A 16,109-nucleotide genomic window follows, 5' to 3' on the forward strand; every position below is an offset into this window, starting at 1 on the left:
GTTGGATAAGTTCACAGTTCCACTGGCAGTATATTAGTGTTCTAATTTTTCCACATATCCTCCAATATTTATCATTTTCCCTTTTTATCATTTTAGCCAAGATGATAGGTATGAGACGATATTCCAAAGTTGCTTTCATTTGGAATCTAAATCAATAATGATTTAGAGCATTTTTTCATATGACTATGACTATATATTTTTTTTTATCAAAAAACTGCCTGTTCATATCCTTTGACCTTTTATTAATTGGGAAGTGACTTATATACTCATAAAATTGACAAAGTTCTCTATATATTCAAGATAGGAGACTTTTATCCAAAAAAGTCTCTAAAACCCCCCCCCCCCAATTTTCTACTTTCTTTTTAATCTTGGTTACATTGATCTTATTTGTACAAAACCTTTTTAATTTAATGTAATCAAAACTATCCATTTTACATCTCACAATGCTTTCTATTTCTTGTTTGTTTATAAATTCTTCTATCTATAAGTCTGATAGGTAATATGTTTCATGTTATTCTAATTTACTTATCTCCCTTTATATCTAGGTTGTACATCCATTTCTTGATAAATGGTGTAAGATATTGGGTAATACCAAGTTTCTTCCAGACTGCTTTCCAGTTTTCCCCCAAATTTTTACCAAATAGTGAATTATTATCCCAAATGCTTAAATCTTAACATTTGTCAAACACAAGGGTACTTTAGTAATTTACCACTGTGTATCATATGTCTACTGTGTTCTACTGATCTACTTTTGTATTTCTTAGCCAGTACCAAATAGTTTTGATAATTACTGTCTTACATTACAATTTAAGGTCTGGTCTTGCTAAACCTCCTTCCTTTACCTTTTTTCCTTCTTTAATTTCTTAAAGGAATTGTTATTAATAATATTAAATATTTTTTACCTTTTGTTCTTTCAAATGAATTTTGTTATTTTTTCTAGTTCAATGAAATATTTTTTTGGTAGTTTAATTTGGATGGTGTTGAATAAATAGATTAGGTAGAATTGACATTTTTACTAAATTGGCTCTGCCCATCCATGGCTAATATATCTTTCTCCAATTATTTAAATCTAATTTCATTTATATAAAAAGTTTTATAATTATGGTCATGTAGCTTTTGGGTTTGTCTTGGCAAGTATACTTCCAGTTATTTTATGCTATGTGTAGATTTTTAAATGGGGTATCTCTTATAATCTATTATTGCAAGATTTTGTTGGTAATATATAGAAATGCTGATGGTTTACATGGGTTTATTTTATATCCTGCTACTTTGCTAAAATTATTGTTTCAGCTAGCTTTTTAGGTGAATTGCTAGGATTTTCCAAGTACATTGTCATATCATCTGCAAAAAGAAATAATTTTAATACCTTACTGCCCATTCTGATTCTTTCAGTTTCTTTTTCTTATTGCTATTTCTAGCTTTTCTAATACAATATTGAATAACGTTGGCGATAATAGGCATGCTTGTTTCACTCTTGATCTTATTGGGTAAACTTCTAGCTTATATCCATTACAAATAATGCTTGCTGATGATCTTGGGTAGATGCTTATTGTTTTAAGAAAAAAATCCATTTATACCTATGCTTTCAAGAGTTTTTAAAAGGAATGAGTGTAGTCTTGTCAAAAGCTTTTTCTGCATCTGTTGATTTAATCAATTATGTTAATAGTTTTCCTTATGTTAAACCATCCCTGTATTTCTGGTATAAATTCTACTTAGGCACAATGTATAATCTTTGTGATATATTGTTGTAGTCTCCTAGCTAGTGTTTTATTTAGAAATTTTGTATCTGTATTTATTAGTGACCCTATACTCAATAAAAGCTCTTGCTTTAAGGTACTTTGCATATATTATTTCATTTGATCCTTATAATAGTCCCTTGAATCTAGTGTTCTTGTCACTATATTATACTGCCCCTGATTACCTCCTGCGTTCTCTGGGAGTTTGTTTTTATCTCTTTGATGTTTCCCTCTTGTACTGGCCAGTCATTTCTCCCTCAAACCTGCTCAAGTTTCCCTTATCCATATTTAGTATTTTATTTCCCCCTAATTACATGTAAAAACATTCATTAACATTCATTTTTAAAACTTTGAGTTCCAAATTCTCTCCTTTCCTCTCCCACCATGTCCCATTAAGAAGGCAAGCGATTCAGTATAGGTTATACATATATAGTCCCTTATCTTTTTTTTTTTTTTTGGTGGGGCAATTGGGGTTAAGTGACTTGCCCAGGGTCACATAGCTAGTAAGTGTCAAGTGTCTGAGGTCGGATTTGAATTTAGGTCTTCCTGACTCCAGGGTTGGTGCTGTATCCACTGCACCACCTAGCTACCCCACCTCATCTTTAAAAAGAAAAGCAAAGACTATTCTCACACTCTTATTCTTGCTTTTCTCTTTCCTTCTAAGAACTTGACTTCTTAAAATAGTATTATATAATAGTACTACTTGTCTAAATTCTCTACCCATTTCTCGGTGACTTGTAATCTCTATACCTCTATGGCTTAGTTGAAACTACTTTCCCAAAGAGCATCACTGACCTCCTCATTGTTAGCCTTTTCTGTTTCCATCTTTTTCAACCTTTCTGCAAAAGAGATACTATTGACTACTTCCACTCTTTGAAATTCTCTTCCTTGGCTTCTTTGGTACAGTGTTGCTTTGTTTTTTCCCTTGCCTATCTCACCATTCATTCTTTGCCTCCTTTCACTTCTCTCTTTTTCTCCAGCCCTACAAACATAGGCATTCTCCAAAGTTCTGCATTTGTTCTTTTTTTTCTCTCCTGCACTATTATTCTTTGATTAAATGAGATAATTTTAAAATGTGCTTGTAAATATTAGGTATTATTAAAATGTCTGCTACTCCACATTTTTTTGTAGTAGCAAAGTACTAGAATCAAAATAGATACCTGTGGACTGAAGAATGGTTAAACAAATTGGTACATGAACATAGTGAAATGTTACAGTGTTGTAAAAAAACAGAATATAATAACTGCATAAACATAAGAGGACTTTAATGAAGCAAAGTAAGTAGAATCTGTAAAACAATATATACATATATGATGACAATAATAATTTAAATATAATAAATTTAAATGTTTTAAACAAAAACAATCTAACAGTTGAAACTAAATGCCATAAAATTACAATTACCGAGCTTGGCACCCAAAAAGATATAAGAATGTACCACCAACCCTTCTTTGAAGAGATGGGTTATTTGAGATGTGGAATTCTGAACATAATGTCATATTTGGTTAATGTGTTGGTTATTTTAATTCAAGTGTTCTTGTTTTTACTTTTTTTTTTTTTTTTTAGTGAGGCAATTGGGGTTAAGTGACTTGCCCAGGGTCACACAGCTAGTAAGTGTTAAGTGTCTGAGGCTGGATTTGAACTCAGGTACTCCTGACTCCAGGGCTGGTGCTCTATCCACTGTGCCATCTAGCTGCCCCTTTGTTTTTACTTTTTATGAGGTATAGTTCTATGGTGGCATAGGCAAGAAGCTCAGAATATTATAAAAATTTAAGTGATGTATAAACAAAAGATATAAATCAAAATTTAAAATAAACCAAAAAAAAATCAGTTATTACTATCACTAAATCTCAGATGACCACCAGATCTAGCTTAGTCTTTTTTTGTTTGTTTTTGTTTTGTTTTTGTTTTTGTGGGGCAATGAGGGTTAAGTGACTTGCCCAGGATCACACAGCTTATAAGTGTCAAGTATCTGTGGCAGGATTTGAATTCAGGTCCTCCTGAATCCAGGGCCAGTGCTTTATCCACTGTGCCACCTAGTGGCCCCCAACTTAGTCTTTTTTCCAACTTCCAGCCATGCATTGTCAGTTGCCTGTTAGGTATCTCTACCTTGATGCCCAGTCTTTCAAATTCAGCATGTTCAAAGTTGAATTCTTCATCATTTCTCTAAAACCTATTCCTTCTTCTTATTTATGTTAAAATCTTGCCATTGTATAAAATTTTGGTGTTATTTTAAACTTCTCCCTCTCCCTTCCTTCCCACATCCAAACAGTTGTCAAGACTTTTGCTTTTACCTCCTTCTTGCTATCCCAACTCCTCAGCCTGGCATTCCAAAGTCTTTGACAACATGACTCATATCTTTGCAATGTATCTCCCATTCATCACTCCCCTATTCTTTGTACATGATATACATGCTCTACATTTCAGCCAAACTATACTACTCATTATTCTTGCAACCTTTCAAACCTTTTCTGCTTAACCTGTCTTTTATCATGGCCTCTGCATGAAATGCCTTGCTACTACAATATATGTCATCCTCTTGAAATTTTAGTTTTCTTTTGTGACCCAGTACAAAATCTGTCTTCTGGAACCTTCCTGGATTATTTATAATCACATGTAACACACGCATAGCTCTAAACTTGAGATCAGTGAATGAGCCTTACTTAGCTTTTTATTCCCTCTAGTTTATACCATAGCATTTGAAACACAGTAAATATCAGTATCCTTTGTTGAATTATTGAGTTAAATACTAATCTGTTTAATAAAAATAAATATTTGATGATAGATAATAGTTGTGGTAGTGGTGATGACAAAAGGAAACATTCACAGCAGAGAAGGGTAGACTCAAATAGTCTTAACTGTATAGCAGTTTTTAAAGTAGCATGCTAGGTAGAAATGCTTTTATTTTGTTTTTTAATTATTTTTCCAGTTACATGTAAAGATTTTTTTTGAGTTCCACATTTTTCTTCCATCCTCCCTTCCCTTCCCTCTCCCAAGGACAGCAAGCAATTTGATATGTTATACATTACAAACATGTTAAACATATTTCCATATTAGTCATGTTGTAAGAGAAGAATCAGAACAAAGGGGAAAATGCAAGAAAAAATAAACAAGAACAATGACAAAAGAGTAACAATAAAAGTGAAAATAGTATTCTTCAATCTTCATTCAGTCTCCATAGTTCTTTTTCTGAATGTGGAAAGCATTTTTCACCATAAGTCTTTTGACATTGTCTTGGATCATTGCATTGCTGAGAAGAATTAAGTCTATCACAGTTGATCATCACACAGTGTTGTTGATATTGTGTACAATGTTCTCTTGGTTCTGCTCATTTCACTCAGCATCAATTCATGTAATTCATTCCAGGTTTTTCCAAAATCCAGCTGCTTATCATCTTTTACAGCACAATACCATTCTATTGCATTGATATACTACAACTTCTTTAGCTATTGCCCAATTGATGGGCATCCCCTCAATTTCCAATTCTTTGCTACTACAGAAAGAGCAGCTATAAATATTTTTGTACCTGTGGGCCCTTTTTACTTTTTTATGATCTCTTTGAGATATAGACCTAGTAGTGGCATTGCTAGTCAAAGGGTATGCAGTTTTATAGCCTTTTGGGCATGGTTCCAAATTGCTTTCCAGAATAGTTGGATCAGTTCACAGCTCCACCAGCAGTGCATTAGTGTTCCAGTTTTCCCACATCTTCTCCAATATTTGTTATTTCCCCTTTGTGTCAAATTAGCCAGTTGGATAAGTGTGAGGTGTTACGTCAGAGTAGTTTTAATTTGCATTTCTCTAATCAGTAATGATTGAGAATACTTTTTCATTTGGCTGTTGATAGTTTTAATTTCATCACCCAAAAACTGCCTGTTCATGTCCTTTGACCATTTCCCAGTTGGGGAATTACTTGTATTCTTATATATTTGATTCATTTCTACATATATTTTAGATATGAGGCCTTTATCACAAACACTATCTGCAAAAATTGTTTCCCATCTTTCTGTTTTCCTTCTAATCTTGTTTGCATTGGTTTTGTTTGTGCAAAACTTTTTTAATTTAATGTAGTCAAAATGATCCGTACTGCATTTTGTAATGTTCTCTATCTCATCTTTGGTTATATAGAAATGCTTTTAAGTATGACTTTTCACATCTGACCTTTTATTTAGCATTAAATTGTAAAGAATTAATTGTGACATACATTTCACTATAATTGAATTTTTAGCTTTGATTTATTAATTGTATTCATTTTTTTTCAGATATCTAAGATTGGTGCCTTCTGCTCTGGCCTTAGCTTATGCAATCAGCATACGATCATACTTTATGTGTTGTGCATTGCATTGTGGGTTCTCGTCCGACTTTTTAAAGAAATGGTAGGTATTTAAACCTTGTAAAATGGTACAAATAAAAAACTTTTTAAGGATCTTATTTGAGCCTGACATAAATATGGGACAGCTAGGTGGTACAGTGATAGAGTGCTGGGCCTGGAATCAGGAACACTTGTCTTCCCGAGTTTAAATCTGGCCTTAGACACTTACTAGCTGGGTGACCTTGGGTAAGTCACTTAACCCTGTTTGCCTCAGTTTCCTCATCTGTTAAATGAGCTGGAGAAGGAAATGCAAACCACTCTAGTATCTTTGCCAAGAAACCTACAAATGGGTTCATGAATAGCTGGACATAACTGAAAAACAATTGAACAACAAAAACATAATTATTCTTAAGAAATAAGAGAATCTAAGTCCATAATATTTCCCATAGGAATAACAGTCTTGCTTCTTTGTACAAAATATAAATAACCATAATCCCTGAATACAGCAAAATTTTTAAAAAGGATTTATAAAAATTAAACATCTTTGGACATACCCTCCCCCAAGAGATCAAAGACAGAAGGAAAGATATTGATATGAAGGCAAATATTTATAGTAGTTTTCTTTGTTCTGCCAAAGAACTGAAAACAAAGTGGTGCCCTTCAATTGGAAAATAGCTTAAATAAATTATTATATATGAATATAATTGTATATTTTTATACCATAAGCTATGATAAAAATGATGACTTCAGAGAAACCTAAGAAGAACTGTATGTACTGATGCATAGTGAGGAGAATAGAACCAAGAATAAAGTTTAAGGAGCAATTACAATAACATAAAGGAAAATGACTGAAATATTTAAGTATGCCGATTAATGTAATGACCTGTCATGACTTCAAAAAACTGATGATGAAGCATGCTTCTCTCCTCTTTGTAGAGGAGCAATGGACTAGAGATACAGAATGAGATGTACGTTTTCAGACACAACTAGTGTGTGGATTTGTTTTGCTTGACTCTACTTATTTACTACAAGGGAGGGCTGAGGGGCAAGGCGGGGAAAGGGGGAGGGTATGGGAAGGCAAAGTGAATGAGCAGTGATTATTATTAAATCTATTGAACATTTATTAAGCACTTACTATTTGCCATGCTCTATGCTTTGGACATACAAATACAAAGACTGAAACAATCTCTACTCTCAGAGAGCTTACATTTTAACAGGAGAGAAAGCAAAAATACACAGTTATACAAGAAATGAATATAAAAAGGATAAATACAAATATAGAGTATTTTAATACAAAATGTTTTGGGAAAGAGTCTTTGTTGGGACAATTGGGAAAGACTTGATGTAAAAGGTAGTGCCTGAACTGTATCTCGAAAGAGCGATTCTTTGATGCAAAGGTAAGAAGGAAGCACATTCCTGGCATGGGAGATAGCCAGTGCAAAGGACAGAGATGGGAGATAGAGATGAAGTGTCCTATGAGGAACAGAAAGTCACTTTGACTGAACCATAGAGTGCTGGAAAGAGAATAATGTACTATAAAGCTAGAAATAAATTATTATTTTCCTAATTTTAAAGCACCCCTACATTCCTGTTACAAACCCTTGATCGAAATGGAAGTTTTGGGGGAGGGGCATATATAGCTTTATTCATGTTTATAATTAACATGTTTATAGCCAGCATTTATAGGGTGCTTTGGAGTTTGCAAAGAACTTTACAAATATTAACTTATTTTATCCTCATAACATCCCTGGGATTACAGATGAGGAAACTGAGACAGTCAGAATTTAATTGATTTGTCCAGTTACACAGCTAGCAAGTGCATGCGACTACATGTGAACTCAAGTCTTTCTGACTCCAGATCCAGCATCCTATATACTACATCATAATATTATTAATTAAATTAAAATTAATAATATTCATTAATGATATTTTCTTTTCTACTTTAATGCAGTCTGTTTTAAAAAACAGTTTGTGTATGTGTTCTTTCAATTTTCTTATGATATTTTTATATGGCACCTTAATAATTATAAATACTAAATATTCTTATTAATTGATTTATTATTTATTTACTTTTTGGCTACCAATGCATATTAGGAATTATTCTACAATTTATAATTTTAGAATAGCCTGAGACAATGAGATGATAAGTGACTTTCCCAGGGTCACAAAGCCAGTATTTGTCAGAAGCAGGATTTGAACCCAGGTATTTCTGATCTTTGAATAGTTTCTGGAATAGCTGAAGAGTGTAAAGGCAGGAAAGAAAAATCAGACATATTCAGTTATGTTAGTAATGTTGCTCCCATTCTCTTCCTTTCTTTCCCTTTTTCCTTTCTATTTGGGGTGAGGTGGGTAAGGGAGAGGAAAAACATAAGGGAATATGAGGAGAAAGAAACATAAATAACAATTGTAAAAGTGAATGGGATGCCTCTCCTTTGAAACAGATGAGCATAGCAGAATGAATTAGAAAGCAGAATTCAACAATATGTTGTTTACAAGAGATACATGTGAAACAAAAATACACACACACACAGTTGAAATGAGGACCCGGAACAGAATTTATGCTTTAGGGAAAATTTAAAAACCAGGGATACCAATCATCTCAGACAAGGCAACAGGAGAATTAGACATAATTGTGGGAGGTAAACATGAAAATTACATTATTTTCAAAAGCGCCATAAATAATGAAATAATATCAATACTTCTGTGTAAGTGCATCAGATGACATGGCATCCAAGCACTTAAAAGAAAAGCTTATCAAACTACAGGGAGAAAGAGGCAAAAAACCTAAAATATTTGGGGACCTCGGTATGGCCTTTTCAACCTAGAAAAATTAACATAATGAAGTGAATGACCTAAATATTTAGAAACTTACATCTGATAGACTCTAGCAATCAATAAGAAATCAAAGAGTATGTGTGTGTATGTATGTACACACATATACATTTGTGTATATATCTCAGTTTGGCATTTTACATTTACAAAAATTGGCCATATGTTATGGCATAAAAAACTCCTAAAATGTAGAAGAGTTGAAATGTTAAATACACTTTATCCTGACTATAGCTTAATAAGACTTATATTCTGTAAGGGTCTTTTGAAGAAAAGATTAAAATTCAGATCAGGACTAAACATATAAGCCTAAAGAAATATCTGTATCAAAAACCAAATAGAAACAGTAAACAATTGTACCAAAGAAAATGGCCACAATGGAGCAGTGTGCCAAAACTTATTGGATGTAACAAAGACAATCCTAAAGAGAAAAAATATATCACTAAACACTTTCATTAGTTAGCCATACAACTAAAATAGGTGGGGAAAAGCATTGACAAAATATTTTAAAACTATATTGGGGGACAGCTAGGTGGAGCAGTGGATAGAGCACCGGCCCTGGATTCAGGAGGACCTGAGTTCAAATTTGGCCTCAGACACTTAACACTTACTAGCCGTGTGACCCTGGGCAAGTCACTTAACCCGAATTGCCTCACCAAAAAAATAAAAAGAAAGAAAAAAAAAAAGAAAAGGTATTGGGGCAGCTAGGTGGCGCAGTGGATAGAGCACCAGCCCTGGAGTCAGGAGAACCTGAGTTCAAATCCGGCCTCAGACACTTGACACTTACTAGCTGTGTGACCCTGGGCAAGTCACTTAACCCCAATTGCCTCACTAAAAAAAAAAAAAAAAAAAAACAAAACAAAAAACTCTATTGGAGAAAGCAGAAGGACATTCAGATAAGGCAGTTTTATTATTATCATGTTAAGTATATATATGTGTGTATATAAACAAACAATATGATGGAAGTTCACAATTTTCCAGTTCTCTTCAGTACTTTGAATATTGAAATAATCATGGTTGTGGATGTTTAAGATCATAGTAAAAAAGAAAAAAATTTAAATTTTGAAATGAATAAAAATAAGACTCTGGGCCTCAGTTTTTTTCATCTACAAAATGAAAGAGTTGAACAAGATGGCTTGAGAAGATGCTTTCAGAGACCACAATATATGGTGCTTTGGATGGAATGAGGAGAGTTGATATTGAAAGAATCCTAAAAAACCAGAAATTCCCCTTATCATATCAGACTTCTATTCCAGAACTTATAATGGCCTTTATATAAAGCTATTGCCAGGAGATATGTAGCACAAGTTCATTCTATGAACCTTTTTTTCTCTCTCTTTTTTGAAAAAATTATATTTATTTGATATTTTATTTTCCCCCATTACATGTAAAATAATTTTAACATGTTTTTTTTAAAACTTTGAGTTCCACATTCTCTCCCTTGCTCCCCTCCCTACTCATTAAGAAGGCAAGCAATTTGATATAGGTTATACGTGTGCAATCATGTAAAAACATTTCTATATTAGTCATGTGAATGAAAATACACCAATCCTCCCCCTCCCCAAACCCACGAAAAATAAAGTTTAAAAAAAGTATGCTTTGATGTGCATTTAGACTCTAGTTCTTTCTCTGGAGATGAATAATATTTTTCATCAGAAGTCTTTTGAGAATTGTCTTGGATCATAGTACTGTTGAGAATAGTTAGGTCTTTCACAACTGATCCCTGTATAATTGTTGCTGTGTATACTCTTCTCCTGATTCTTCTCACTTCACTTTGCATCAGTTCATGTCTTTCCAGGTTTTTCTGAGAGCATCCTACTCATCATTTCTTATAGCATAATAGTATTCCATCACATTCATGTACCACAATTTGTTTAGCCATTCCCCAGTTGATGGGCATCTCCATAGTTTCTGATTCTTTGCTATGACAAAAAGCTGCTATAAATATTTATGTACATATAGATCCTTTTTTTTGTTTATCCCTTTGGCATACTGATCTAGCAGTGGTATTGCTGGGTCAAAAGGTTTGCAGTTTTTTAGCTCTTTGGGCATTTAGTTCCAAATTGCTCTCCAGAATGGTTGAATCAGTTCACAACTCCACCAACAATTCAGTAGTGTCTCACTTTTCCCACCTCCCCTCCAACACTTGTCATTTTCCTTTCTGTCATATTAGCCAATCTGATAGGTGTGGAGTGGTACCACAAAGTTGTTTAATTGCATTTATCTACTCAATAGTGTTTTAGAGCATTTTTTTCATATGACTATAATTTTGATTTTTTTCTTCTGAAAGCTTCCTGTTCATACCCTTTAATCATTTTATCAATTGAAGAATGGCTGTTATTTTTACAAATTTGACTCAGCTCTCTATAGATTTGAGAAATGAGACCTTGATCAGAGATATTTGCTGCACTTTTTTTTCAGTTAAGATTGCTGTGTGTTTCCCTTTATCCTATTTCCCCATTACTGCCTGTCTCTCTCTCCCTTAACCTTGTTCCTTCTTAAAAGTGTTTTGCTTCTGACCACCCCCTCCCTCAATCAATCCTCACTTCTATCAGTGCCCCCCCCGCTTTCCTATAGATTAAGATAGAATTCTAAACCTAACTGTGTATGTTCTTCCCTCTTTGAACCAATTCCATTGAGTGTAAGTTGAAGTGCCCCCACCTACCTCTCCCATCTTCCCCTCCACTTTAAAGCTTTGTTGTACCTCTCATATGTGAGATAACTTACCCCATTCTGTCTCTCCCTTCCCCCTTCTCCTAGTGCATTCCTCTTTCTCACCCATTAATTTTATTTTTTTAGGTATCATCCCTTCATATTTAACTCACAACTGAGCCCTCTGTTTATGTATACTCCTTTTAACTGTCCTGATAATGAGAAAGTTCTTAAGAGGTACAAGTGCCATCTTCCCATGTGGAAATGTAAACAGTTTAACTTTATTGAATTCTTTATGATTACTCTTTCCTGTTTTCCTTTTTAAACTTCTCTTGAGTCTTGTATTTGAAAATCAGATTTTCTATTCAACTCTAGTCTTTTTTATCAGGAGTGCTTAAAAGTCCTTTATTTCACTAAATATAAAATTTTCCCCCTAAAGGATTATACTTAGCTTTTCTGGATAGGGGATTTTTGGTTGTTATCCTAGATCATTTGTCCTCTGGAACACCATATTCTAAGTCCACTGATCCTTTCATTTAGAAGTTGCTAAATCTGGGCGGCTAGGTGGCACAGTGGATAGAGCACCAGCCCTGGAGTCAGGAGGACCTGAGTTCAAATCCAGCCTCAGACACTTAACACTTACTAGCTGTGTGACCCTGGGCAAGTCACTTAACCCCAATTGCCTCACTAAAAAAAAAAAAATTTTTTTTAATATTAAAAAAAAAAAGTTGCTAAATCTTATGTTATCCTGACTGTGGCTCCATGATATTTGAATTGTTTCTTTCTGCCTGCTCGCATTGTTTTCTCTATGACCTGAGAGCTCTGTAATTTGGCTATAATATTCCTGGGAGTTTTCATTTTGAGATTTCTTTCAGGAGGTGGTTGGTAGATTTTTTTTTCATTTTCTATTTTACTGTCTGGTTCTAGAATGTCTAGGAAGTGTTCCTTGATAATTTTTTGAAAGATGATGTCTAAGACCTTTCTTTAAATCATTGCTTTGGGTAGTCCAATAATTCTTAAATTATCTCTCCTTGATCTATTTTCCAGGTCAGTTGTTTTTCCAATGATATAGTTCACATTTTCTTCTGCTTTTTCTTTCTTTTAATTTTGTTTGATTGATTCTTGATGTTTCATGGAGTTGTTAGCTTCTACTTGCCAATTCTAATTTTTAAAGAATTATTTTCTTCATTGAACTTTTGTATCTGCTTTTCTGTTTGATCAGTTCTATTTATTTTTTTTACAGTGAACATTTCTTAAATTTTTTCCAGTTACATGTAAGGGTAGTTTTCAACATTCATTTTCATAAGATTTAGAGTTCCAAATTTTTCACCCTCCCTCTCTTTCCTCTCCCCTCCACAAGATAGCAACCAATCTGATATAGGTTGTATGTGTTCAATCAATATCAGTTCTTTCCCTGGAGGTGGATAGTATGCTTCATCGTTAGCCCTTTGGAATTGTCTTGGTTCATTGTATTGCTGAGAGTAGTTAAGCAATTCACAATTGCTCATAAAACAATACTACTGTCACTGTTCACAATGTCCTCCCAGTTCTGCTCACTTCACTATACATAAGTTTATATGAGTCTTTCCAGGTTTTTCTGTAATCATCCTGCTTGTCATTTCTTATAGCACAATAATATTCCATTACAATCATATACCACAGCTTCTTTAGTCATTCCCCAATTGATGGACATCCCTTTGATTTCCAATTCTTAGCAACCACAAAGAGTTGCTATGAATATTTTTTGCACAATTTTCTCCCTTTTCTCTTTTTCACAATTACTATTGTTAACTGTTTCCCTCCATCCCATTCTCTTTCCCATGATATTTACTCTATTATCCATCTTCTTTCACCCTATCCTTCAAAAGGGATTTGCTTCTGACTGTCCCCTCCCCCAATCTGCCCTCCCTTCTTTATCCCCTTCCCCTCCTATTTTCCTGAAGGGTTAGATAGATTACTCCACCCAATTGAGTGCCTGTGTTATTCCCTCCTTGAGCAGATTCTGATGAGATTAAGGACTTTGAGCCTATTCTGATGTATATAAAGTTCATTTACTGCCCTGCTCCTCCCCCATTTCTTCCCCTACTCCATAAGCCCTTTCCTGTTTCTTTCATGTGGGATTTGACCCCATGCTACTTCTCCCCTTCCCTCTCCCCCAGTGCATTCCTCTCACCCCTCAATTTTACCCTAAAGATGTCATCATGGGGCAGCTAGGTGACACAGTGGACAAAGCATTCACCCTTGACCCAGGAGGACCCCAGCCCCACTCTGGCCTCAGACATAAGACACTCACCCAGTGCAAGACCCCAGGCATGTCACCTAACTCCAACTTTTTCTGGTTCTCTAGGGTCTTGTATTTGAAAGTCAAATTTTCCATTCAGTTCAGGTCTTTTCATCACAAATACCTGAAAGTGATCATTTTTATTGATGTCCCATTTTTTCCTCTGAAAGATTATAATCAGTTTTGCTGGCTATGTGATTCTTGGTTGTAATCCCAATTCCTTTGCCCTGTGGACTATCATATTCCATGCCCTTTGATCCTTTAATGTAGAAGCTGCTAGTTCTTGTGTTATCCTGACTGGGACTCTGCAGTACTTGAATTCTTTTTTTTTTGGCAGCTTGCAATATTTTCTCCTTGACCTGGAAGCTCTGGAATTTGGCTAAAATATTCCTGGGAGTTTTCCTTTTGGGATCTCTTTCAGGAGGTGATAGGTGGATTCTTTAAATTTCTATTTTACCTTCTGCTTCTAGAATATCAGGGCAATTTCCCCTTATGATTTCTTGGAAGATGATGTCTAAGCTCTTTCTTTGATCATGGTTTTCAGGTAGACCAATAATTTTCAGATTGTCTCTCCTAGACCTATTTTCCAGGTCAGCAGTTTTTCCAAGAAGATATTTCACATTGCCCTCTGTTTTTTTATTCATTTGGATTTGCTTTCTTGTATCTTGGTTTTTCATAAATTCACTAGCTTCCATTTGTTTAATCCTAATTCTTAGGCAATTATTTTGTCAGAGAGCTTTTGTATCTCTTTTTCCATTCGGCTTTTCAAGCTGCTGACTTTTTTCTCATCTTTCCTGCATCACCCTCATTTCTCTTTCCAGTTTTTCTTCTACCTCTCTAACTTTATCTTCAAAGTCCTTTTTGAGCACCTCTATGGCCTGAGACCAATTCATATTTTTCTTGGAAGCTTTGGATGTATGAGCCCTGGCATTGCTATCCTCTTCTGAGGGTGCACCTTGATCTTCTGTTGTCCTCGCCTTTCTCTGTCTGCTCATCTTGCCTTTCTTTTATTCGACTTTTAGCTCCTTAACGTGAGTCATTGTTTCCAGGCTGCACTGTCCCAAGCTTCAGGGGGTCCCAGGTGGTATGATTTAAGGAGGAGCAGATTCTTCACACAACTGGCCTGTTCCCTGGTCCATAAATAACCCCAGGCCAACTTGCTAATCAATCAGATAGCAAAACTTTGTGTTCTGTGGTTTTCAGCTTCGATGAGCCTGTGCCCTTCCCCCACCTGGGCCACTGTTACTCAAGACTACCTCCTGGTTCCCAGCAGGGGTGAAAAACCCAAGTCCCGCCTCAGCACCAGCAGAAACCCCTGTAATCTCCCTCTTGTCAAGAGCTCAGCCCTCTTACCAGACCATGAGCTTAGTTCCAGATGACACTGGTGCTGCATAAGTACCATTAATCTTATCTCTTCCCATTCATTATTCTCATAATCATCACCCTACATTTCAGCTCACCCTTTCTTACAGGTTCCTTTCCTGGTGCTTACAATAAAGCCCAAATATCCCCATTAAAAAAATACAAAACCGGGGACAGCCAGGTGGTGCAGTGGATAAAGCACTGGCCCTGGATTCAGGAGGACCTGAGTTAAAGTCCAGTCTCAGACACTTGATACTAGCAGTGTGACCCTGGGCAAGTCACTTAACCCCCATTGCCCCAGGAAAAAAATTAAAAGCAAAAACAATACAAAACCTTCACTAAATCCTACCATTCCCTCCTGCATTTCATCTTATTTCTATCTTTCCTGTTTCAGTCAAACCTCTTAAAAAGTCTGTCTGTACTCTTCATCTACTCCCTCTTCTCTCTTTTAAATGCTTTGTAATTTGCCTTCTGACCTTATTACTATGTAGAAACCATTTTCTCCATAATTACCAGTTATCTCTTATTTACAAAGTCTAATGACTTTTTCTCAGTTTTCTTTTTTGACCTTTTTGTAACATATACAGTGACATATACCCCCTCTTTCTGAATAATTTCTCATCTATGGGTTTTCTCAACACTGTTTCTTCCTAGTTCTTCTTATTCCTTGGCTGGACCATCAACCATAATATGCTCCCTAACTGTGTGTTTCTCAAGGCTATATTCTGACCCTTCTCATTTCTTTCTGCTCTTCTTTGGTTAGCTCATCAGCTCCCACAAATTTAATCATCATTTCTATGCAGATGACTCGTGTGTGTGTGTGTGTGTGTGTGTGTGTGTGTGTGTGTGTGTGTGTGTGTGTGTATAGTCATAGTCTCTCTCTGAGATCCTGTCCTGAACTATCAACTTTCTATTGGATATTTCAAACTGGATATGCTAT

At 35.1% G+C, this 16,109-nt stretch overlaps 1 protein-coding gene across 4 annotated transcripts in view; it reads left to right on the plus strand.

The window, feature by feature from the left end:
• The window catches only part of TMEM260 (transmembrane protein 260), a 104,733-nt gene that overhangs the window by 55,267 nt on the left and 33,357 nt on the right, over window positions 1–16,109 (plus strand). For all 4 annotated transcript variants that reach the window (XM_043988502.1, XM_043988501.1, XM_043988503.1 and 1 more), the window contains exon 5: window positions 5,996–6,109. In XM_043988502.1, the coding sequence (XP_043844437.1) occupies window positions 5,996–6,109 (114 nt within the window). The remainder of the gene's footprint in view (window positions 1–5,995; window positions 6,110–16,109) is intronic.

Source organism: Dromiciops gliroides, chromosome 2 (genome assembly GCF_019393635.1).
Source record: "Dromiciops gliroides isolate mDroGli1 chromosome 2, mDroGli1.pri, whole genome shotgun sequence".
NCBI classification, from domain to species: Eukaryota; Metazoa; Chordata; class Mammalia; order Microbiotheria; family Microbiotheriidae; genus Dromiciops; species Dromiciops gliroides.